At 38.3% G+C, this 25,948-nt stretch overlaps 1 protein-coding gene across 5 annotated transcripts in view; it reads right to left on the bottom strand.

The window, feature by feature from the left end:
• Positions 1–260: 260 nt before the first annotated feature.
• TAB3 (TGF-beta activated kinase 1 (MAP3K7) binding protein 3) overlaps positions 261–25,948 on the bottom strand; it is a 48,191-nt gene continuing 22,503 nt past the window's right edge. The window contains exons 2-8 of one of the 5 annotated variants that reach the window (XM_087757484.1): positions 21,205–21,393; positions 16,579–17,713; positions 16,261–16,434; positions 12,911–13,071; positions 9,568–9,661; positions 7,856–7,939; positions 261–4,864 (exon numbers count right to left, since the gene is read on the bottom strand). In XM_087757484.1, the coding sequence (XP_087613610.1) occupies positions 4,716–4,864; positions 7,856–7,939; positions 9,568–9,661; positions 12,911–13,071; positions 16,261–16,434; positions 16,579–17,713; positions 21,205–21,306 (1,899 nt within the window). In that variant the 5' untranslated portion in view covers positions 21,307–21,393 and the 3' untranslated portion in view covers positions 261–4,715. Of the gene's footprint in view, positions 4,865–7,855; positions 7,940–9,567; positions 9,662–12,899; positions 13,072–16,260; positions 17,734–21,204; positions 21,394–25,948 lie in introns of those variants that run through there. The other 4 variants (XM_087757486.1, XM_087757483.1, XM_087757485.1 and 1 more) reach the window with 4 other exon arrangements.

Raw genomic sequence — 25,948 nt, 5'->3', positions numbered from 1 at the left:
GAATAGCAGTTGTCTAAATGGGACTCCTACTTATACAAGCTGTCCGCATCCACAGGAACAGGATTTGGACCCCAGTTCAATGTTCAGCAGTTGCCCAATGAGAATCGTATTGATCACCAAGAAGAAAGCCCCCAAAAGCCCTGAAACAAATCCGCTATAGCTAAGGGTTCAAGTGGAAGACCAGAAACAATCGGACTATGAAAGCAAAAGGCTGTATTTTTTAAATGTTTCCTACTACATACAAGAACAAATGCAGGATGTGATGTTTGCTTAGTTTTATTAATTTATTTTTGCAGGAATCTGCAACTCGGAGTATGCACTTTCTGGAGGTACCATGCATGCATAGCCTCTGAATGCTTTTATACAATTTCATCTCTTAGTAATAAGTTCATTCACAGCATACACAAATCTAGAATGTAGACACCATATATACAGGATTAAACAAGATCGTGTCTTCTTTTTTAATGAAAAAATTTAACAGGGTTTCACACAGCAGGAAATATGGATTAGATACACTGGTGCCACCATAAATAAATAAGTTTCAAGAACACAGTTTTTTAAAATCGGTTTCAAAGGTACTGAAAATCCAGGATTATAATATTGCATTAACTCCATCGATTTCTGATCATTCAAAACCAAGAAAAATATTCGCATTAATATTTATGGACATAAACAGCAATGAAAGCCCCAAACTGAAGAAATCTGGCAAAATTCAGTCACGGCTAGCTTCATATAATATTGACATTTTGAAACGAAACAAATGCAGCAGCACATAGAGACAGTACTGACTATGAGATGTGATATCTGTGCATGTCTTCTTTCTCTATGGGATTTAGAGTCACTGTAGTACAGAGCACGTAAATTCTGTGGTACCAAACAAGCTGATGAATTGTTTATGTCCAAATGTCCACTTCTCGTCAGGATAGTCATTTTCACATTCTAGGGTATACCACTGAATTTTAAAACAGAAACTATCATCCTGATGACAAGCTTGTTCTTAATATATTTAATATTCTCACATTCTTTTTTAAAACATTCTTTATTGTTTTTATTTTGTTTTGTCCCCATTTCAACTCAAGTATTTTGATTTCAGTTTCAAGGGGGTTTACAATCAATATTAAATGTAAAAGTATTTAGAAATTGAAATGAGAGATGTATAACTGGGACAGATAAAGTAACCGAAAGAAAGTTTTTCTTTTTTAAAAAAAAAAAAAGTTATTTAGTAGCATATCATAACCAGAAAGTACTGAGACCAGCTCTTTTAAGAATTATAACACCTTTTCACCACACCTCCCATTTTTCAAGGGAAACACACACATACCACAGACACACAGATACACAATTCAATCTAAGACTACATTTTACGAAGTACTTCCTTTTGCTTCACTTCCCCACCCCTTTCCTCTTCACCCAAACAAGACTAATAATTACATCAAATTAAAAGTAGATCCATAGTTCAGGATTTCTTTTGGTTTACTATGATCTGAATCATTTTCCGCAAGCCCCACTCTAAATAAACTTTTAAGGAACTACAGTAGTATTCTATAATTAAAGGGAATTCATCTTAATAGCACAGTAAATACAAAATAAGCTTTATAAAATTTCAGTGAACAGTGAAATAATTTTGAATATCTGAATGTCCAAGTCAGTTACAAACTCTACCACTCTAGTAGCACGGTTGAGGGAAAGCTCAGTCATTAAGGAGAAAAAAGAAAACACAAGTAGTGCATTAACTCAACACAAGGGCATCAGCATCCCACCATTCACACACACGCACGTTTTATACAATACAGTGCATTTTGTATGCCAGCTGACATTAGGGTTTTACGTGCATTCAATAAATATTACATAAACCAATCTTTTTGGCATAATCTACAATTCAGTTGGGGTGTGAACAGCGTCACCTGCTTTCAGAAGGAAAATGAATCTTCCAATATTCAAAATACAATTTACAGTCTAACAAACTAAAAATATTCAAGCACCATGTAAAGTCTTCACCATTAATGTTTGAGTATGGGCATTTACAAGTAAAAGAATACATCAGAAGGTTATTTTTTTTTTTTTGTACAAGCAACAAATGAGAGTAATTGAAAAACTGCAGTGAAATTATCGGTAGGAATTAATTTGCAATTTAACAGCACTCAGTCTTCGAAAAAGTCTCTTGCTGTCATGGCAGCCTTCCTTCTCTTCCTCTGGTGAAGCTACGACTAAGATTAGCAAGTTTCCATTTATAGTCATTACAGTTCAGGGAATTATTGGACCGCATGCATTCCCACCCCCCCCCCCCCCCCGCCTTCAAAAGTAGCATCTATTCTGTCTGAAAATGGCACAACTGTATTGATGCATGACACACCTACTCTCATTTGCTGACTGTCATTTCAGTTGCTATCATTTTGTAATTCCAGCAAAAACAAATCCTTCTAGAACTTCAACAGAAGTACAAATGAACAGAAAATTGAAATAATACAAAGGCAAAGGCATCACAATAGAAAAGTCATGAAGTTACTGGTATTGTTTTGAGTAATTCATTATATAGCTGATAACAGCAATGGTACTGCTTATCCTAGATATAATGCTTCTGCTCCTCTGTTTTCTAGTTATCTCAGTTTTGTCAGACTGTCCACTTACATGAACAAAATTAATATTTCCCTTCTAACTTCATTTGACAGTAATTTTTTTACCCCTTTCCACATGTGATGAGCTCCCCACACAGTAATATAAAAAGGGAGGGGAACGGAGGGGAAGGGAGAGGACCTAGATCTGATGCCTTTGACTTTGTTTTCCTCATCAGTGGTGCACACTGATTGCTGGAGATCTCTTAGCTTATTTAAAATTATGCTGAAGATTTAATTAGTGCAAGAACATATTGAAAAATGCCAGACAAAATATTGGTTCCTCATCTAAGATCACAGTTTCTTTTTTACTGTTATCTTTGTAAACTGCAGGGCGAGAAGACACCAGATTGAGCAACGCAGTCAAGATGAGTTTTCCTCCACCCACCCCTTACAAACGCTGCTTGATTTTAAATAAGGATTCAGACACATGATTGTTCTACCACAGCTTAACATGTTATCACACATCAAGTGAATTGTGGTAATTGACCATATGGATGTGGCTGCTGTGAGCTAAGAACAGTTTAAAATGAAGTAGTTTAAATCTCTTCTAGTAAGGTTTAGCTAGCACATTTTGCCTCACAGTTGCAAAGTCTATTACCATAACTCAGCTGACGTGCTTGGTTGTGTCTCTGAATCTTGACAAAGTTATACCATAAAAACTCAAATGCACTGTACCAGCTTTTGACCAGTACACATCCTACTCAGTCGCACAGTTGTGTAACACAATCATTCAGCTGCCCAAACCCAAGTTCGGTTTCACAAGTATTGAGTGCTTTATTACAGCAACCTGAAGCATTCAAACAAATTGAACATCACCTTTATAATACAGTGTATCATATGCATAAAAGTACCAGTATGATTTTCAGTTGTAAGTCTTGTATTCTTCAACCTATGGCAAATATTTCCTGACCAAAATAAAAAGAATGCAGTGTGAAATTTTTCAGGATCTGGCATCTGCTATTTTATACAGGCTGGTTTATTAACAATGTGCAAATAAACCTTTATTGAAGAGCTAATTGAATAATTATCTTTCAGCTAACTTTGAACTGGGGCACAAAGTACCTTCTGTGCTGTAAACATCATGAATTCTTCACAAATTGGAAGTTGAAAAGGCCTAAGGAACTGGGTACAAACTCTTCTCATACACAACCACGGCTGAGCTCAAGTCTTCAAAACAGAATTTGGAGTAGTCTGTGTTTGGCATATGTCACTGTGCTGCTACAGAGCACAGGCTTAGAAGATTGTTGTATATAAAAGCATACTTTTAGCTTTGAAACAGGACAGCCTAATGAAAGCATGCAGCAGTATTTTCATCTGTAATATGGTAGAATTCATTCTTAGTTTATTACCAGTGTTGACACAGCCAGGTGAGCACTGTACAAGCAAAAGGGATTGTAAAAAATTACCTCTGATTAAACTCTCTGTAACACTCATACAGTATCTCATTTAGTCACCTTAGGTTACTATTTCAAACAGCAATTTTTTGTAGACATAAGTTACCCTGAAAAAAAGCAGCAATTACAAATACCCTTCTCCTTGGTTTTTTATACATTGCAAAATTTATCGTTGCATTTACCTGTCTCCTTTTTCAGTAGCTTACAATCTAGAAGCACAGGGAGCCTTTGTTTTCCAGCTAGCTGTGGCCAGGTTAAGTCAGCTCTGGCTCTTCAGGTTTTCTGGTTAAGTGTAACATTTCACACCATTACTAAGAGTCCTATAATTTTTTTTTAAAAAAAACCAAAACAAAACAGTATATTTTTTTTTTAGAGCCACTAAGCAGTAACTATAACCACAGGACTAAACACCAGTAGTTATTTGCTTTCCTGTATACATTCTTCCCAAAATTAATCCTTTTACATTTTCAGGTTTCATTTTCTGCTTTGCTCACTGCAATGGGATAAGAATTTCACCCTTAATTTATTTATTTTTAGTGTAGCACAAGCAGAAACATCTTAACACATTACTCCCACCCCTTGCAATATGAAGATTGTTGACTGGCAAAGGCCGGGCAGATGGACTGAAAGGTTCCCCATGTTTCCTTCTCCTACAGCTGTCAGCTTGAGAGCCTGTTTTCAACCCAATGCAGCCCCTTCCTGATTTTCAGGTATATCGTGGCATTTCACACTGCTCACAGCGATTTAGTGCTGGGTGATTTAGAAAGGTGCAGCTATCACAATTCCATGGAGCCCCTTCAAAGTCTTCATCTCTTGGCTGAGTCCGTGTAGTCTGTTTGGAGCTGTTTTGATGCTCTAAAAAAAGCCAAAGGAAAACATTTTTACTTATTTCAGAAGAGAAGCATGATAGGCAAGATCATACTGCTGGTTTGTCACTTCATTAAACGTTCTATCTTAAAATGAACGTGGAAACCTTTCCACTTAAGTAACATTAAAGGTCTTTTGCTAAAGCACTTCTAATTCAGTTTGTGAAATCTGAATATTGGAAGTATTTAACTTCTGTAAAGAGTCACTTAACCATACTACATCAAAAACAAAAAGAGCAGTCACCACTCTTAGGTCACTGATACTGCTAAAGGTTTAATAGCTTAAAACGTACTGAAAAGTTTGTTACTGGCACTGCAACACCATCCTGTTAAGGAATGACTTCATAGGTTTACATACAGCAGTCTATTACCAAATTCTAAATTCCAATAACCCTACTTTACCTGAAGTGAAAGACTTCTTCTAACTTAGTTCCTTCAAACAGTCTGACAGATTAATATATTTTCTGCATCTTTTTCTAGCACTTATCCAGGCTGAAGAAAATACAATATAAAAATAAAACGGTAGGCCTGGTTCAAAACAAGATGATTGTTTTTCTTCCTCATGGCTTCGCAGCAGGGATCTGTGTACGTGAAGCAGCACTTAAGTCTGTTTTCATTTATAAAATCAGTATGTATGCAAATCATACATCAGGTATCATCTCACAGAAAGACTCGCTTTTCTGGTGTCTCCTACCACCACATCAAGACCTCAGGTTATCTACTAAAAGTGACAAATACTCCCAGGATGTGGAAACACAACATTTTACAAACTGTTAATATTTGAAACAACATTAGCACACACACCTAGAAGGTAAGGTTAAGATACCCATCTGCTAAACAAACATCTGCAGAACAGCTTAATTGAAAGAGAACATACATTGTAAAAAAGGACTGCAATTTGTAATTCAAAGTGCACACATTGCTGTCATCTGCTAAGAAATCTAGCAGATGGCCGATGACAAAATTAGTGCAAATAGTGCTTATGTTTGTCTTCACAGACATACTTAAAGAAAATAAAAGTAACCTCCTTGCTTAGATATAAGCCCTCTCCAGTCCAGAAGTTGTGTAGTCACATTAACAGTGCTTGGCCTCAACAAATTCCTTCTAAGCAAGCAAGTAGTGTGGGCACTAGACTGCGTGCATGTTGACTAGCCAGGTGGCAGCACAGAGCAGACCCTTGTCTGCCCATGCCGGTCTGTCTGGCCATGCCTTCAACAGGTGAATATTAAGGAAATGGAATTTTTTAAGGAAAAAAAAAAATCATTTTGATGACTCCGTGTTAACAGCTAAGCTCAGAATACAGTACACCAGCCCTAGAACTGATTTCTAGTAAGTTGACAGACAAAACGGGGAAACTAGTCATAAAACTCATACAAATCCTTACAAGACACTGTCTTTCCAATTGCCAAATAAAATCACTTATTTCACACAAGTTTTGCACATTATTTTGCTTTGAAATAATAAATCAAATAGGCTAGTGTAATTAAGAGAATCTCTTCAAACATTATGAAGTAGCAGTGCCTTAAATCAACCGCATGACCGTGGCAATTTAACATGAATCCAGGCAGCTGCCTTCATGCCACTGCTCACCTGCTGCTACTGTCTTTCCTGGATACTACCACCTATGCAGGGAACACATCCCAGTATTGGGGTTTTTTTTGAACCACAAGCAGTAGTTCTGGGCCTTCTCTTTCCTTTAAATTTCCACATACTAAGTGTTTCATTGTATCGAAGGGTAAAATACTTCCTTCAAAATGGGGTAAAATTTCCTTATATGAATTCAAAGTTCAACTGCAAAAACCTTTTTGAAGTGCTTATCAGCAACTAGAACTTAATTACAAAATCTGGATTTTCAAGTAGACTATATGATTATTGATTCACAGGAGTGACTTTTCCACTAATAATTTTAGTACATGCTAGTTACAGTAAGAGGAGACACAATATTATAAATCTTATCACACATAACACTTTCAGGGAAAAGACCGCTGTTTTCTCTATATCAGAGCACAGGATCCTAGACTGGCTATTTCAGCAGAAAGATACAAAGTGTTTAAAAACTTTCACTAGCATCTGAAACCATTCTTTTAACAGATTTCAGGAAGAAAAAAAAAAAAGTCCAAAACCACCTGAGACAAATGGTAGGATTCTGCTCCCAAATCACCACTGAACGTAGTGGAGTTGAGAGAGCTACTGGGCTACACGGCCACTAGGTGTCTACTAACGGTGAGCTGAGTCACTGGGATGTACTGCCTGAGTCTCCACTGGGCAAAAAGCGAGACTAAAGACATAGCTCCTGTGCTAACACAAAACTTAAGTGTCCCCAGCTGGGTATGAATCCTAGATACTATGCAATTAGCATAGAATATTTTAGAAACCAGTAATGAATCTGTGCAAGTGGGACACTGTTATCTCTTTAGACTGATGTGAGGAGACTTGTTCTGTCTTGATCCTTAAAATGTCTGAAGCTCTTGCTGTGCTGAAACTTCAGGGCTACTGTGAAATTCATACTCTGCACAAAAAATAGGTAAAGTGTGACCAGTCAAGTTAAAACATAATTAAAAATATAAATGCAAATTTTAAAAAGCTGCTGTGACCAACTAAACTTGCCTAGAAGAACCCAACTAAACTATAAAATCCTAACAATACATATTATAAGACGGCTAAACAAACCTGACAGAGCTTTTGACCTAGAAGTATTTTAAAAAAGCATCATTAGGAAGCTCAAGTTAACACATAAAAGTTTGTGTATTTACAAACAACATATTAACAGAACATTAATTTGCAACAACCTATCTGAGGAAAACAAGTTGTAGCCAGGATTGCTGCACTTACATAAAAATGTTCTGTTTTGGTTTATATACAGAGAAAAGTTATAATAATTAGACTTGCTTCCTGTCATCACAGGGGTTTTTCAAAAAAGGAGGGGGGGGAACCTTTCTCAATGCAGATTAGGTAACTTGACACTTGTTTTTTAACCTACCCTTTTTATATGGCTTTGGTGGCACAACAGGACCAGGCTCTATGTTATCATAGAAGTTACACGTGGCTTTCGGATCAAAGTTCCCTGTCAGAAAAGAAAAGTAAGAAAGCATAACTCCAAGGTTATTTACGTACCTATGCTAGTGATATGAACATCTAGAGGCTTCAGATTTTATACATCTTTTTATTATGACATTATATATTAGCTTTTTCCTGAGTAGTCTTTTGTCACATATTTTGTTTTGTATTGATTCTAGTCATTTTTAGCAGGCTAATCCCATATTGAAGAATCAACTCCAGCTCAATGTTCTGTATTGCTTTAAAAATATGTGAAAACGTAAATCTTTCTGTAGGACACATTCTTAGTAAAAAAGGAAGACTATGCATATTCTAAGCTATTTGACTGTATTTATGTCAAGTTTCTGTTGCAGAAAGAGGATTTTTAAAGACCTAAGTAGATTTCTGTTTGCCAACCTCTTGGTTGCAACCTGTACTTCTGTTTTGTATTACTTGGTCAGAGCCTTTGTCAGCAAAAAGTTAAAAACTTAAGTAAAGAACCTTCACTAAGGAGTATTTTTTTTTTTTTTTTTAAGTTTGCTCTTGACAAAGTCACTTTTAAGTCACCACTTTCTTGGTAATGTAATTTAGCTTGGCCAACAGAAATATTAGCAAGTCAAGTTTATCAGGTTGCAACTGAAAAAGACAGCTTTTAGAGATAAGTTGATATTGATAATCAAAATTAAACTTTAAAGAGTCCAAGTATCCACATTTAAGCATATACTATATTAAAGTCATAGAATCATTTAAGTTGGAAAAGACCCTTGAGATCACCAAGTCCAACCATAAACCTGACACTGCCAAGTCCACCATTAAAACATGTCCCTAAGCACTACATGTCTTCTAAATACTTCCAGGGATGGAGACTCAACCACTTCCCTGGGCAGCCTGTTCCAGAGACTGACTACCCTTTCAGTGAAGAAGGTTTTCCTAATATCCAACCTAAACTTCCCCTGGCACAGCTTGAGGCCATTTCCTCTTCTATCGCTTGTTACTTGGGAGAAGAGACCGACCCCAATCTCGCTACAACCTCCTTTCAGGTAGTTGTAAAGAGCAATAAGGTCTTCCCTCAGCCTCCTTTTCTCCAGGCTAAACAACCCCAGCTCCCTCAGCCACTCCTCATAAGACTTGTGCTCCAGACCCTTCACCAGCTTTGCTGCCCTTCTTTGGACACACTCCAGCACCTCGATGTCCTTCTTGTAGTGAGGGGCCCAAAACTGAACACAGGATTTGAGGTGTGGCCTCATCAGTGCCGAGTACAGGAGGACAATCACTTCTCTAGTCCCACTGGTCACACTATTTCTGATGTAAGGCAGGATGCTATTGGTCTTCTTGCCCACCTGGGCACACTGCTGGCTCATATTCAGCCAGCTGTTGACCAACAGCCCCAGGTCCTTTTCAGCCAGGCAGCTCTCCAGCCACTCTTTCCCAAGCCTGTAGCGTTGCATGGGGTTGTTGTGACCCAAATGCAGGACCCGGCACTAAGCCTTGTTGAACCTCATACAGTTGGTCTTGGCCCATCGGTCCAGACTGTCCAGATCCCTCTGTAGGGCCTTCCTACCCTCAAGCAGATCAACACTCCTGCCCAACTTGGTGTCATCTGCAACACTCCCGCCCGTATTTAAATTATGTTTTTAAAATCTATCAATTCTATACCTCTAGATTGAAGGAGATCAACTTCTTTCAGTGTACAGTCAACATTTATCTGGAGCTGTCTGTTGAGGCTTCTCAATCTGGTCATTTCCTCAGGCTAGAAAGAAACAACCCAAAATAGTAATTGTGGGATAGTCAATATCTGATCTGACATAGAAATAACATTGCTATAACTCTGTTAACAGCTTTATTAGAAACTGAGTGGTTTTATAGATAAGCCAGTGAAAAAAGTAGCCAAGATTCCACTGTCTGTCCCATCTCCCCTACCCAATTTATTCCCTTAAAAAACACTCTTCTACTGGCATTTGAGGAAGAAAACAAACCAAACCAACAAAAATGAACAAGTTACTTAATATTAAAATTCATGAATAAGACGACATAGCTCAGCTCAAGTTTATAAAACCATACACCTTATAAAATTCTGTATAAATTGATGACTTTCTACATGAGTTTACATCAAGATGATCAGGAAACAGAATACGAGCTGCAATTCACATTATTACTTGATTATAACCAAATAAGGTCAGAAGTTTATTAGCATCACCCCAAGGAGGTCCAGCATGCCAAACCTTCTAGCCCAGTATATTTAAATCATCAATGTTGCAAGACAGTAATTATTCTTAACAGAATAATCAGTTATTTGAGTCCATATATTTGCATATCATTAAGAAACCCTAAATTACTGGAATACAAACCGTTCTTAATGCTAGCAGCAGTGACTATTAACATGTATGTAGGAATAACTATCCTATCCTAGGATACATTCCAGCATCAGAGTGTCACAAAATCACAGAATGTTTGAGGTTGGAAGGGACCTCTGGAGGTCATCTGGCCAAGCCCCTCTGCCCAGACAGCAGACAGCTTTTGAATATCTCCAAGGATGAAGACTCCACAACTGCTTGGGGCAACCTGTGCCAGCGCTCAGTCAACCACACAGTAAAAAAGTGGTTCCTGATGTTCAGAGGGACCCTCCTGTGTTTCAGTTTGTGCCCATCGCCTCTGGTCCTGTCTCTGGGCACCAGTGGAAAGAGCCTGGCTTCATCCTCTTTGCACCCTCCCTTCAAGTATTTATATACATTGATAAGATCCTCCCTGAGCCTTTTTTGCAGGCTGAACCGTTCTAGCTCTCTCAGCCTTTCCTCATAGGAGAGATGTTCCAATCCCTTAATCACGTTTGTGGCCCTTCACTGGACTCTCCAGTGTGAGCCCACTCCTGGACACCATACTTCAAGTGTGGCCTCACCAGTGCTGAATAAAGGGGAAGGGTAACCTTTCTCCCTTTGCTGGCAACACTGCTAATGCAGCCTAGGATATCATTAGCCTTCTTTGCCACATTGCTGGCTCATATTCAGCTTGGTCTCCACCAGGACCACCAGGGCCTTTTCTGCAAAACTGCTTTCCAGCTGGTTGGCCCCCAGCTTATACTGGTGCATGGGGTTGTTCCTCCCCAAGGGCAGGACTTAGTACTTCCCCTTGCTGAATGGCATGAGGTTCCTGCTAGCCCATTTCTCTAGCAAAAATTGTTGAGGTCCCTCTGAATAGCAGCACAGCTCTCCTAGTTTTGTGTCATCAGCAAACCTGCGAAGGGTACACTCTGCCCCATCACCCAGATCATTAAGGAAGATGTTAAATAGGATTAGACCCAGTATTGACCCCTGTGGTACACCGCTAGTTACTAGCCTCCAACCTGACTTTGTGCCACTGATTACCACACTCTTGGACTGGCTGTTCAGCCAGTTTTCAATCTATCTTACTGTCTGCTTATCCAGTCCATGCTTCATCAGCTTCTCTATGAAGATCTCACTGGAGGAAATGTTGAAAGTGTTACTGAAGTCTCCGTAGACAATAACCACTGCTCTCCCTCATCTACCAGGCCAGTCTTTTCATCGTAGAACTTTATCAAATTGGTCAAGCTTTACTTCCCCTTGGTGAATCCATGCTGATTACTGCTGATCACTTTCTTGTCCTTCACGTGCCTGGAAATGGTCTCCAGGATTAACTGCTTCATCGCTTTCCCAGGGATCAAGGTGAGGCTGACCAGCTTGTTGTCCCTTCTTGAAGACAGGAGTGACATTTGTGCTCCTGTAGTCTTTGGGCATTTCCCCCAAACACCATAATCAATCAAAGATTATCTAGCATGGCCTCGCAATGACATCTGCCAGCTCCCTCACCACTCGTGGGTGCATCCCATCCAGGACCACGAACTCACATATGTCCACTTTGCTTAAGTATTCCCCAACCTGATCCTCTTAGACCTCAGGGAAAAGTGTGGAGCAAGGAAGGTATATGAGGTATGTGGGACTTGGGATTCCTGAACGCCTGTAAAGACTGAGGCAAACAAAGTATTCAGTATCTCAGCCTTTTCCATGTCCTATGTGACCAGGTCTCACTGAGCCATGGGCCCACATTTTCGCTAGCCTCCCTTTTGTCACCTCTGTACTAATAGAAGCCCTTCTTTTTGTCTTTGACATCCCGTGACAGATTCAACTCCAGTTGGGCTTCGGCTTTCCTAACCTCATCCTTGCACATTCAGACAGTGTCTCTGTATTCCTCCCAGGAACACACCTGCCAAATGCTGCCCTGAGACAGGTACGACATACAGCAGCCATACTAGTTAAGCAGCTAACAGCCCCTACTATGCCCTCCAGTCTACATCTGTGTGCAGCTTACTGTGAGTAAGTCTGAACTGATTTGGCTAACAACTGCACAAATTGGAAGTTATTTTGCAGTCAGATTAATTCTCTTATCAGAGCCATACAGATGTTTGGGCTAGAGTCACTTGCAAGTGGCAGTCACACAGATAGGAAGAATCAATGAGGAAAAGAGGAGAGAGAAATGCCAATTATTTGAGCCAACACCACCACTGAAAAGTTACTTGGCACATCCTCCACATACCAAATGGGAAACAGATTGTCTAGGAGATGTAACTACTCAAATAACAAAATACCACAATATAACAAAATACCTTTTAAAAAAACATGAAACTTTGCTGCATGAACACCAAGCTGTATATGGCTTGGGCTCTTTATATAGACTTGGACATACACTTTTATAGGTTGTTAGGAAAGTAACTATCTGTTCAGTTCTGTGGTCCAGAAAAGCATATGTATACAAGTTTCAGAAATTCTGTTGTGAACAATAAGGAAGGTGGACACATACCTGTTCCTTTACAAGAACTTAACAAGAATTAAAAGAACTGCCTTACGACAAGCCAAGAACTTACAAAAAATGATCTCCAAAGACTGAAGATTTTATACCTCAAAGTATTTTTTGTATAATGCTTTAGTTTATGAACACACAAAAAAGAAATTTGTATCTTGAATTAAAATACTAACAAATTGCTTACTGTTGGAATTGCAGTTGTACAGCTAACTCTTCGAAGCCGCCTCTGCATTAGATCATGCTCCATACCGTTGACTTCGGCTTTCAGGCGTTCGAGCTCGTCTTTCTCAAGCTTCAGTTCCTTTGCTAATCTCTCCATCCTTGCTCGTTGATGTAACAGCAAGGCTAATGTTTTACATGGAAGAAATAGTTACTAACACACAAAACCCTGGAAAACTAAATTCTTAACTTATGCATAAGATTCATGAGTGACCTTTCTGGAAAAAAAAAAAGTGATCATAAACATGCAGCCAAATATCAGTGTGAAGATGCTTTCATGCCAAATGAACTACAATTTAGAACAAAGTTCTTCCAGAATAAAAACACATTTTAGACAGTAACTTGAAGTTGATATTACCATTTTGGTCAAAGCTTCTTTTTTTGCATTTGGTCTTTCTCGTCTCAAAAATACAAAGGCACCTGTACAAGGAGACAGCTTCTCAGGATGAAACAGCAACCTAGTTATATTAATATTGTACTGACAAAAAAAAATAAATACCAGAGGTAAGATCAGAAGGTAAAACACACTTCATATCTGCTGCTCAATAGCAGCTGACACACTAGCCTTGAGACATTAGCCAAATGTCAGTCCTGAACTGTTTTTTTTCACTCCTATTACAGATTATGCTATAATAACTTTAAGTAGCTCTAAGCTTTTCAGAGAGTACTGTAATTCTCAGCACTAAGTTCCCCAGTGCTCAAAGGCAAAACTATAGAACAGACTAGAGAATCCAGAACAAAAAAAAGTGGGGACAGCTCAAGTGCTTCGGAGTCTTTAATTCTACTATAGAGCTGATTCGCTGTCCTCTAACTGCTCCGCTGTTACTCCTTCTCTCATATTTTTGTCATGGTACTGAAATTTATGACTCTCAGTCACAAGCTGATGTTGGGCTCCCAGAGCAGCCAAAGAAAGAATTCTCACTAGCTAGAAAATCATATTCAGTTTCTGCAGGAAGAGTGCTTCTCAATATTTCATCATGATGCAAAAGTGACCAAGTTAATTAGTGTGATGCTTAGCACTTTCTGATCTGGCTGTTTTTACCTGATTAAAGTCTACTAGGACAGAGAACTATTAGATAAATTTGCTGTGGGTATTCAGACAAGCACACTGCTCATATAACAATGTTCCAGCAACCTGTTCAAATGTATGAAGACATTGCAGAATCCGCAAAATGCTATTTCATACAAAGCACCAGCCAGCACCTGCCCTTTTCTTCACCCCTATCCAACACCGGCAAAGAAAACACACATAATATCTCAAGAATATCTGAATACTAACTAAAAAAAAAAGTTAGAAAAATATGTAACAATATGACACTTACTTGGGGGGGGATTAAAAAAAACAGTCAGGAGCCTAAGAATGACAGTGTTTTTTATCAGATGTCAGTATTCTGTGCAAAAAAGTAGCACTACGCTTTGGATTTTGTATGGATCCACCAATTCATGGCCACAGAATAAACACTGAAAATCCTATCCAAGAATAACATCAGATGTTTTTATAATACAGGCACTAGTATTACTGAACTCTTTTCTACTTTTTGAAGTAGCAGAAGTCATCCAAGTAGAGTTTAAGAGATCGCAAAAAAAAAAAAAAAAAAGAAAAAAGTACAGATACCAGGCTCTATGATTTTCCACTATTACTATCAAACCCTGTCTTTGTATGACTCCTCCAAATTAACATCTGATATGACTACATTACATAGCTTCGCATTATACTCCAGTATAACTCATCAAACATGACTCATGCTACAAAGAAACAGTGGAAGTACTGACACCAGAATGCATTTTTGGTGACACTTTACATAGTGGTTCATATTCAAAAGAACATTAAATAAACTTGTTCCCTATATTAAGCTGTTAAATAGACTCTTCTTTAGGACTCCTTTGTGGTAGTAAAGAATATAACGTTTATTATTCTACAACTTATTTCTATCAAGAGTTCAGAGTGCAGCAATACCAAAGGCTATAATAAAGTCCCAGCCATGGCAGGTATTGCCACAAGAGCAGATGCCCCCAAAAGCATATACTAACTATTTTTATTGTTTTTTTCCAAATACACAAATCTAATCAAAGACACAAAGGCAAAACCAGATTTCTACATTTCAGAATGTGTTTTTCTCAGGTATGTGAAACTACTTATAGTTTTTTCACATAACTGACAATCTTTAATGAAGCTGTAATAGGAACACTACCAAACAAAGCATATGGCCTAGGAGTTACAGACCTACTAGCATTCGTTCTTCTAAATAAGATTTCTAATTGGGTCTACCAGGTACAGAACAGCTCTTTGTTGATGAGTTAGAATAACTCAAAAGACACAAAGCAAAATAAGAAATCAAGAACTACAGGGCAGCACTATAACCAATATTTCAGCTCTCTAAAGTGAAAGGAAGGCTAGAAGGAGCAATGGAGGAATAGACACTCTTTTCCAAACACAAACCCAGAAACAAAGCACGTTCATTAAATAATTGCTGTGGTTATCATTCTGTCACTACCCCAAATGACTGGTTGGAATGCTTGCAGACTGATTCATTTGCTCAATTTTAAATGTTTCAAATCTATAAGTAGATTACTCTGAAAAAAGCAGTTTTCAGCTAAAGGTTAGATTTCTTTTTTTTTTTTTTTTTTTTAACTAAATTACTTAATTCTTCATTTATACATACCTTTAAGACTAACTATGTTCTATCCCTATGCAGCAGAACACACATCCTAAAATTTGTCTGCCAATCTCTTCATTCTCTTTGAAAACTCCAAGTGGAAGAAGTGAACTTTTAATTAAGTTCTTCAAAATAATTATTTTAATACCTTTCAAAACAAAAATGATTTGTATTGACACTCAAAGTAATTCTAGCTGCAATCCTACCTCTCTCCCCTCTTTCACTTAATACTCTTCAATCTAAACCAAATAAATTGCATTCAAATTCCCTACAGAAGTTAATGCTTCTGGTTTTATAAAGCACCCGAGTACAGAACAAACACACACAAAAAATCCACATGTAAATTTATGACACAGTTCTTCAGCGCAGAATTTACAAAACAGGCACACGGTAAATGAACCACTTACTCTTTAGTTGCAGTGTTTTCTTTTAAGAAATTCACCTAACATCAAAAGCATAGCAACTTTAAGAACCTCAGAAATTCTTTATGTATTAGACTGAAATTTGACAAAATTTTTTAAAAATCAGAACAAACTCTCTCAGATGTTTGGTGCAATTTCTATTCTTCTCTGTACAGGTTCAAAAATTCTCAGTAAGTAGCAAAATCAAGCTGGAAATGCATTTTACAATAATACAATTTGCAGGATGAAACATTTACCTTGAGTGTAAGCATAGTCATCTGATCCAGAACTAGAACTTCTCTGATACTTATGGCTTCCTTTTTCTCCTCCAGATCCTGGGATTACAGAAATAGGCTGAATAGGTTCTGGTGCTGCAGAATGCTCTTCTTGGTCCACTAAATTTAAAAGATTCTCAGTCGGTGCTCGACCTACTGTGATTTTAAAAATGGTTGGGTTTGGCTGAGATACCATTACCCGAGGAGACTGTGTTGGTGCACCCGTAGGTCCAGTTGGTTGAGTGTAGGTAATATATACTGGATTAACACTAAATGGAGGTTTGGGTTGACCCGACATACCTCTTGATGGAGAGCTTGAAGGAGGAGTAGTGGCTGCATACAGTGGGTGCTGGTTTCGTTGAGATGGTTGATTACTTATTGGTGAAGGACTTCGGTTCAATGCAGTCCCAGGTCTTTGTGGTGGCTCAACTGTAATTTCTATTTTATTCATGGAACCTTTGGATAAACTAGGTCCAGCAAAAGGAGGAAGATACGATACAGAGTGACCGCCTTGTTTTTGAAAAGTCTGGGATGCTTGCTGATATGGATGGGGTGGGACAGTTGAAGGACTAGGAGGCATGAAAACATGTGAACTCTGATGACTCAGCTGAGGAGGCTGAACTTGGTGTTGAGGAGAGCCAAAGGGAGAGGGACACTGGGATGCCGGTGGTGATCGAAAAGCTGACTGAGGGATCTGGGGTTGTTTAGGAGAATACTGAGAAGGTTGGTAGTTCTGTTGATGTGGATACACAGGTAGAGGACGGGGAGTATAATGTGGAACTGGGCCCTGTGGCGATGAATGCCACTGTGTATTCTGAGGAGTCTGTCGTCCTGAAGAACTTTGAGATGTTTGCCTTATATAAATAGAGCCAGGAGTCCCATAAAGATTGCTTGGAATCTGTGGAAGAATTTGTAGAGCTCTGGGTACACTCTGTCCAGAGGGGAGGTTTTGTGATACTGTAACAGTAATGGGATTTGTACTGTACCGAGGTATGTGCATATACGTGGGAGGGGGGCCTTGCATAGCAGACGTGTTCATTCCTGGTTGTATGGAAGATGGCTGTGGAGGTGGCTGTGGAGGAGGAGTAGCTGCATTTCTATTCTGGTCATTCATGAAAAATGGATTGTAACTAGGAGAAGCTGCCACAACAGCGGGAGCAGAATGTGGTTCTTGAACTAAGCATATCAGCTGTTTACCTGCTGTGCGTTGTGGATCAATATGTCCATCGCTTGAACTGTGTACCAGTGTACGACCACCATTAAGTTGAGCTCCATCCCCTGCATGATAGCTGGTATGAGGATGAATACCCAGATTAATGTGCAAAAGGCTATTTCTATTCATTCGGGTGTCATCAGGGCTATGGTACTCCATATATAAGTATTTGTTGCTCTCCTGTGCGAGGGCTCGACAACAGGCATCTAGGTTGTTGTTGTTCTAGGAGTAAGAATGGACACCTATTATTGTCAAATAGCAAAAGAAAAAGCCACTGCTCAGCGTTCAACAAGCATTCAACTGAGCTGCAGTTCAAGCCTAGCTTGAACATAACTAGGGGTAAGACTTCACAGACATGAATTTTGAAATAAAGCTAATACCTACCAGGTCATAGTATGCATGTAGTACATAGCATTTTGCTAGGTGCAATGTGAGCTATGGTAACACTAGCTACAGTATGACCTATTAAATAAATCAAGTCCAGTTTTGGGGAAAGCAATGGTTAGAACTCTTGGCATCTTCTGCAAGGAACAGGTATGTACAATTAACTACTTCTAATAACAACACAAATAAAATTAAACTAGGTCAAAATTGCAAACTCTGGAAAGTTGAAACAAAAATGCAGATGACATTTTAATGTCTACCTGAGCGTTTACTGTTTTCACCTTTATTTCGCTGTTTACCTGAGTATTTCTCTTTACCTGAAAGTTCAAGAGCCCAACATTTTAAACCAGCTTCTCTTGGTAGAACAGAATTTAGCGCCTTAAAAATGAAGTCAGAAAAAGTACTGGTAATTCCATAAAGCACCTTACAATTCTGACATAATTTCAACTGCCTTTAAGAATTTCAGGCTCAAGGCTAAAAAAAAGTTTATTCATACATCAGTGAGGAAACCAAATAACCCCTGTAAATGTTTGATTTGTTCTGTGGTACCAGCAGCTGAAACTATACAGACAATAAATTATGACTCAAAAGTATAATGGGGAATTCCCTTTCCCTTCTTCCCCCCTCCACTCATTTTAGCTTAATCTGGCCTTGTAAGAAGAATGACATGAATGATAGCTTTTCCAAAAGAGTAAAATCACTAGAAAGCATTCCAGATGGTGATTTTTTTCTCCCCAGTTTCTCATACAACAGCCTGTATCAGCTGTGGTTCAGTTTTTAATTTAAAGAGTAGTTAAAGAAAAAAAATTCACTTTAAGTTAAGTTCAACTATATCTGGTCCTCAGCACCTAACTTTGTTACATGTGATCCAAGACTAGTACCTTCTGTGACATACAGCACCTCCCACCAGAACAAGTGTGTACATATTTATATATACACACATACACCCCCACCTTCCTTAGTGTGTTAAGATTACCATTCTAAGGAATATACATTAATAATGGTTTCACTTTATTTTAAACACTATCACTACCTAAAGCTTGTATACATATTTGCCTTGGTTTCAGCTGGGATAGAATTAATTTTCTTCCTAGTAGCTGGTATAGTGCTGTGTTTTGGATTTAGTACAAGAATAATGTTGATAACACACTTATATTTTAGTTGTTGCTAAGTAGTGCTTACACTAATAAAGGACTTTTCAGCTTCCCATGCTCTGCCAGGTGCACAAGAAGCTGGGAGGGGGCACAGCCAGGGGGGCTGACCCAGACTGGCCACAGGGCTATTCCATACCATATGGCGTCATGCTCAGTATACAAGCTGCGGGGAGTTGGCCTGGGGGCAGTGACCACTGCTTGGAGACTGGCTGGGCAACGGTTGGCAGGTGGTGAGCAATTGCATCATTCATCACTTACTTTGTGTAGTAGTATTATTACTGTTTTACTTTATTTCAATTATTAAACTGTTCTTATCTCAACCCATGAGTTTTCTCACTTTTACTCTTCCAATTCTCTTCCCCATCCCACCCAGGGGGAGTGAGTGAGCGGCTGCGTGGTGCTTAGTTATGGGCTAGGGTTAAACCACAACGATATTAATACTCATTTGGCCTTGCAATACAATTTTCTACAGCCTATCCAGTTGGTTGAAAAGTCATAGTTACATTTCTTTTCTGAAGGACTGATACCTAGTCAGTCTTAATACTAAAATGAAGATAACTTTCCCAAAATTTCATATGATTTCACTATCAGACAAACACACATATTCAGCATCCTCTCAGATGAAGATTTACTACTGAACATGACAGAAGACAGAGGAGTCCAGCACTTAATGTATGGCTCTCACTCTATGGATACTTCTGACTACTTCCCCTTCATGCCAAGCTCCCCTTCTAGACCCCAACGGTCAATGGGAATATCCAGACGTATTACAGAAAAAATTAAAACCAGAACACATGGGAACCAGACCTTGTAATAATAACCAGCGCCACAGTGCCAAGACAGCAGTCTCAAAAACGTTAACTGCTACCATCAGCCACTTGCCATCTAAACAGGACTTCATCAGGGTGGAGGTAGAGAGAATGTAGATAGGACAAGCCCTAATCTGACTTTCTCAGGGTATGGAATATATTTGTCATTTTAAAGGACCCTCAATTTTTAATAGGTCCAAAACTCACACTGGTTTAAATCTAGAGCATGTAATGCAATAGGTTAATGGAAACCAGCTCGTGTATCTTAAAACAAACATAAAGTGTGTTTGGAAACAAACTCTATACTTAAAAAAATTACAGATATTTGCAATGTAATGTTAACTAGCTATCCAGAACACCGTATTATAGATATAGAACACCATATGCTTCTGCAGCATTAGGGGTCCTTTAAGTTTATCAGTTTAAAGATGTCTATGACTTAAACATAGTTCATCGAAAGGATCATGTACTTAACAGTAGAGAAGAGATGACTGTCAGGATAAGTAAAGCTTTATATTGCAGGGCTTCCCCCGCTTTACATTTGTCTGAAAGCAATTAATTTTTATTTGTATGGTTCAGAAGACACATAATGCAAAAATTGCAGCCATAGTTATAAGTAAACCTACTCTTCTGCCAGGGACAGGTAGGATGCAAATATGGCTTCGCTACTTTCATATGCAGCAGTTTATCGCATTAGGTTCCACCTTAGCCACGGCCACACAAGGGCAAACCAGATCTTACATGTTTCTATTCCACTCCTGAATCTTCTCATTAATGGAAGGTATTCCCAGATGAACACGACTCTGAAAAATGATTGTGTGTGGTCATTTATTATCACCTCCAATTTGTGATTTTGGATGAAGGTGGCAGGAAGAAATAGGAAAGAAAAAAAAAAAAAAAGGACTGCCACCTGATTTGGAAACAGAGAAGTAAAAATAAGCCTTTGGACAGCTGTGGCAAAAAGATGCTATGAAGACAGAAAACCTTTAGATTCCTAGCTAAAGCCAGTTCCTTATCTTGGAAGAACGAGTCATTGTTTGTTAAAATCTCCTCCAGTATATGTATGTTATTTATGTGGCCATCATCAATAATCATCCCATTAGCCACTTCCCTTATTCCCTGTATGCATACAGTCACAGGTCACATAGACAAGGAAGAATAGTCAGCGAAAAAAAACCCACTAATGTAAGTGAAGAATGATAAAATTTTTGTATATAAAAGACATGACAAAAATGCAAGTAATGGAGCCTTCCACCCTTTCAAAACAAAACCAGAAGAATGAAAATCTGTGCTCCATGCATACTACTAAAAAGAATTTTCATACTACAAAAGTAAAATACAGGCTCTTAAAAACTCTTTACCATACCTGAAGCATGCACTGAGATACCACCCCTTCAGGTATCTCAGGGAAACGTTGTCGGAGATCATGGAGTACCTGCACGTCGAGTTGTTGACTGCCCTGCGCCATGCCAGATTGATGATGTTCCAGATTACCAAAAAATGGAAGTCAACAGGCCTTCCAATGATTATGGTCTTCTGAGGCTTCTGGCATTTTCTGTAAGGAAGAAAACACAATTATCTTTTAAGCCATCACAACAACTTTTCCTCCTTCCCCAGCTGCATGTATAAAAGAATTACCATATTACATTTTTAGATCTAGATATCAAGAGAGACAATGGCTTAAACACAAGACTGGGAATCATCATGTCTCAAATTCTAATATTAAAACACTTAACATAATCACAGGTACATCTACACGACATTTCACTGTAATGTGCTAGTTCAGGTCTTTACACAGCCCCACTGTGGTACTATGTGGGCATAACTTAAATTAATCTGACCTGCATAAAACGGAACTGTTATATATTTACTCCCAGTGAAATCCTGAACAGTTTGTAGAAAAGTCTGAAGTTACCACAAAGCATGCATGTCTCTGTTATTTACAACATGCCAGAAATAACAGGCTGGAAAACTAAGTAGCACAATTATCCAAAAATACTCCTCTAGTACTAGGGCTTAAACTCTTTCCTCTTTACATCACTACAAATCCAAGAAGTTGGAAGCAATTTTTGTGAAACACAACAACAGTTAAACAGAAATTAAAGAGTACTTTTTAGGATTAGTGACAAAAAAACCCTCTATCCATTTCAGGATTCTTGTATTCAACAGCAAAAAGATTCTATCCAAACTTCAATACCCAAAGACTACTAGAAGGCAAATATAGTCTGAGACAACAAATGCTTTTCTCCCTTGTGGCTCATGATCACAGCAGTAATCAAATGGTAGCTGAAGTTAAGTAAAGATTCACAAAGACTTTGCGTGAAGGTGGTGCATGACATAGCCCCTGTAACACATCTATTATTGCTAAGTTTCAAAAGCCTTTCCAACATTACTACTCAGTTGAATTCTTAACTGCAGAGAATGTAGTCCTGTGTTCAAAAATGGAAATGAAAGTCAGATACCGACAGAGTTGGTGTTCATGTAGTATATTAGCTACTCAAAGTCCCAAGTTTAAATCATGTTGTCTCAACCTCAGTGCAATTGTGGGTGGCGCATAGTATAGGTATTCCAGTCAGCTTTCACTTGTTAGCTCAACTTCTAATAGCAGTCTAGAGCAGTACAACAGATCAGCACAAACATACACACACCTTTATGCACTAATAAACTCCAGCAGTTTCCTCTGTCTTTCCTAAGAAAGTCTCTTAGTTTTCATAGGCAAGAAAATAGAACATATATCTTCAAAGAAATATAAAATGTCAGCTTTAGGGTAAAAAAGCTTTGGTTTTTCTTTTTTTATTATTATTTTGCATATTTAATAACCACACTTTGCTTTTTTCACTTCTTTCTAAATAGCACTTCCTTTCTCTGAAAGAAGGCAAAACAACAACCACCACCACCACCAAAACAAAAACACAAGTGAAGTCCACTTCACTATCTGGCTACTTTGTATGTGGACAGCTCTTAACTGACATTAGCATTCATTAAATAACACATATACTTACAGGAAGGGCTGCTCTCTGTCATATCTGGTATATGCTAGTATCCAATATCTGTCACACTCTTTCTCAAGATAAACGAGACAAGTTTAAAGAACAGTGAGATATGTGAATTATCCTGCTGTGATTAAAGAAATACTACAATAAACTCACATTGTATAATCACAAGGCAGTTCTGTCCACTGCAGTAATGCTGCAGACCCCTTTTATTTTAAAAGGAAATGGGTTTCCACTGACAAGAGCCAGCTGAAACTTGGTATCTGCACCCACAGTAGGGGATCTTTTATAAAACTTATTTTTCATAAATAACAAACAAACATCATACTCTGAAAGACACCACCACAAGAATTCTCAAAGAAAACCTGGCAGCAATCAAGCTCTATGTGTTTCTAGACAACTCTCCTTTTCCCAGGAGGCGGGGGATGAAGCGCAGTAATGGAGGAGTACCCTACCAGAATAAATTGCAGTTCAAACCCCTGTAGAATAACAATGACAGTATCTGAAAATCTGAAATAGAAGACAATAATTTTAAGAATTTCATTTGCACGAGCAAAAGCCTTTGCATCACTTCTCTCTTCAAATGCAAATTCAAATGTAACATGGGTGAGCAGACTGGAGATCCATCATCGATACATACATGTTTTTCTACAACGCTTTTATAACAATCTAAATCAATGATTTCTTTGATGTTTTTCTAACACTTCCTGAATATGCGTGGCGAGTAGAGGTATAACACTCAAAGTAACTGGCAGTTATTGGCCAACTATTAATTTTATCAGAGAGTTCTCTTCTAAACACAAATTACGGATAACAGAAATTTCCATTCTCATTTTGAAGAGCTGAAGCTTCTAGCCTTTACAGTTACATAGATAGTCTTGAAAAGTCTACAAGAAACCCGAAATAACTGTCTTGAGAAGCATGAACACACAATCATTCAGAACTCCTTGGATTCCATGGCTACACTACTGTGGAAATTTGTTATTTTTCAGCCAATACCACAAAATTCGCTACTGCCATATCTAGGAGCCCAGCATTTTGTCCTACCTGTTGCCCAGCATTTTGTCCTGCCTGTTCTGCTTGACCTGCCTACAACTGCCTGCACATTTTCCACTCTAAGCAGGCACAAACTGGCTGGAATACAATACCTATTTCCCCTGTTGCTCCACAGCACCAGGCAGGTGGAGGAGCAAGTTGTTCAGAGAGCCAAGAGTTTACAGCGCAGACTACACGGCTAAGATGCTTAGACAACAAGAGCTCCTACTGAGCCACAGGAGACTAGGAAAGCAATCCCTCAAAGCTTCTTTCTTCCACAGCAAGCACAGGCTAAGGGACATGCCGAGGCGCACTACACTACCAGTCTTATAATTATTGAAAGTTCACAGAGCAGAACACATCAAAAACCAACACAAAGTCACAACGAAAGCAAGCCACTTCATCTGTAACTTTCAAAAATGAGTTGAGGATACCCAAACTCTAGTTGAAAAGTATTTCACGAGGATGGAATACATTAACGTTGCTACATAGACAGCAGCTCTAACGGCAAAAACAAAGGATATTGCTGCAGAATTGGTCCCACTGTGTTAACACACGGAGGTGACCTCAGGAGCCGCATGTGAATCTTGAGGATTGTGCAAAGCATGACTCAAGACCTAAACAAGTACACTAATCAGTTTTTCACACCTTTTACATGCCCACATTATATGTACAGGAAAGCAGTATCTTAAATTTAATATTCTTTCCTTAAGCCATTTGTGTACCTTGCAAGTTAAGAAAATAGTCAACAGTTCCATCAATCAACTGATGCCTCTTTTCTGAAAGAATGAAGAAAAAAGTAGAATTACTAGTCTTGATACTCCCCACAGATGTGTTCAAATATATACAGAAGTAAATCCATTTCACTACTGTTATTTCTGAAGCACTAAATCACCTAAAAGGAAGATACATGAATCCTCAGTAATGAGATCCAATTGAAAAATAAATTAGGTCAATACATACTATCTGGAAGCTTATAAATTATGTACTGGTGTGCACTTAGGCAATTACAATGTATGCAGCAACTAAAATAATTCCTGAGTGAACTTCCAGAAAACAGGTTACCTGGAAGACAAGTTTTCCAGGCCTCATCAATTTAAAGTTAATTGTTAAGATTTTTATAACAGTTGGGCCTTGAAGGATAAAAAGAAAAAAAACAACAAGACAAAACACAATACTAAACAAACCTGTTTATATTTGCTACTGGTACTTAGGCATAAAATTTCTGAGTAACACTGATATCAGTGCTACTTAGAACTTCATTCCTGTTCTCAGCCAAACAGAAGAGCAATAACAGTCTGAATACCCTCCCTGAACCGGAACTTTCCTGATTTCTCTGGTAGTGAATAGAGGGAGAACTGTGACAAGTGAGGACAGGAACTGAGGAAGAAGAAAAAGATACAAAATTCTAAAATTCAGTTTCATTAATCTAGATCAGTACAGAATTTTACTTTCACCAAAAATGGCAGGGTAAATAAAAACAAGATCATGTCCAAAATAAAAATGTTATGTTCTTTAAATGGAAGAACAATAATAAAAGCTTAACACTCATTTGTAATCACTTTACCAAAACATGCCACTTTGTTTTCAAAGCCATGCTAGACTAACTGGCTGCACAGCATGAGATCTGAATCTGCGTGACATTTTAAATCTTTTGTTCTAAATTTATTTATTTATTAAATGGAAAGAAGTTGCGAGCACATCTTATGAATCGTATTCCTTCTTGAGGTAATTTCAATCCATGGAATGTTTCTCTCAGTTTGGTCATGTTAGCTACGGATCTTGAAATTACTTTTTCGGTTTAATCACTGCATTTTTCCTACTTACTTATTTTGCTGAATTTGGTCTCAAGAATAAGTTATTCCATCTCTTTGAAAGAAATCTGCTCTAGTCTGAAAAGCCTTTTAGAAGAACACAGACCATTCATACTCGAAGCACAAAAAACCTAGCACTACTAGACTTGCTCTACAAGTAATATTACTAAAGCATACAGCAAACTTGGAGTACCCAGAGTGCTTAGGAAGTAAAAAAAGGTTTTATATAGACCACAAGTTTTTTTTACATATAATTGAAAAACAAATT

Source organism: Nipponia nippon, unplaced genomic scaffold, assembly GCF_047370975.1.
Source record: "Nipponia nippon isolate SJK-2023a ecotype South Korea unplaced genomic scaffold, ASM4737097v1 scaffold_2, whole genome shotgun sequence".
Taxonomy (NCBI): domain Eukaryota; kingdom Metazoa; phylum Chordata; class Aves; order Pelecaniformes; family Threskiornithidae; genus Nipponia; species Nipponia nippon.
Note: the sequence above shows the minus strand (reverse complement) of the source record. Positions and strands in the feature narration are given on the sequence as shown.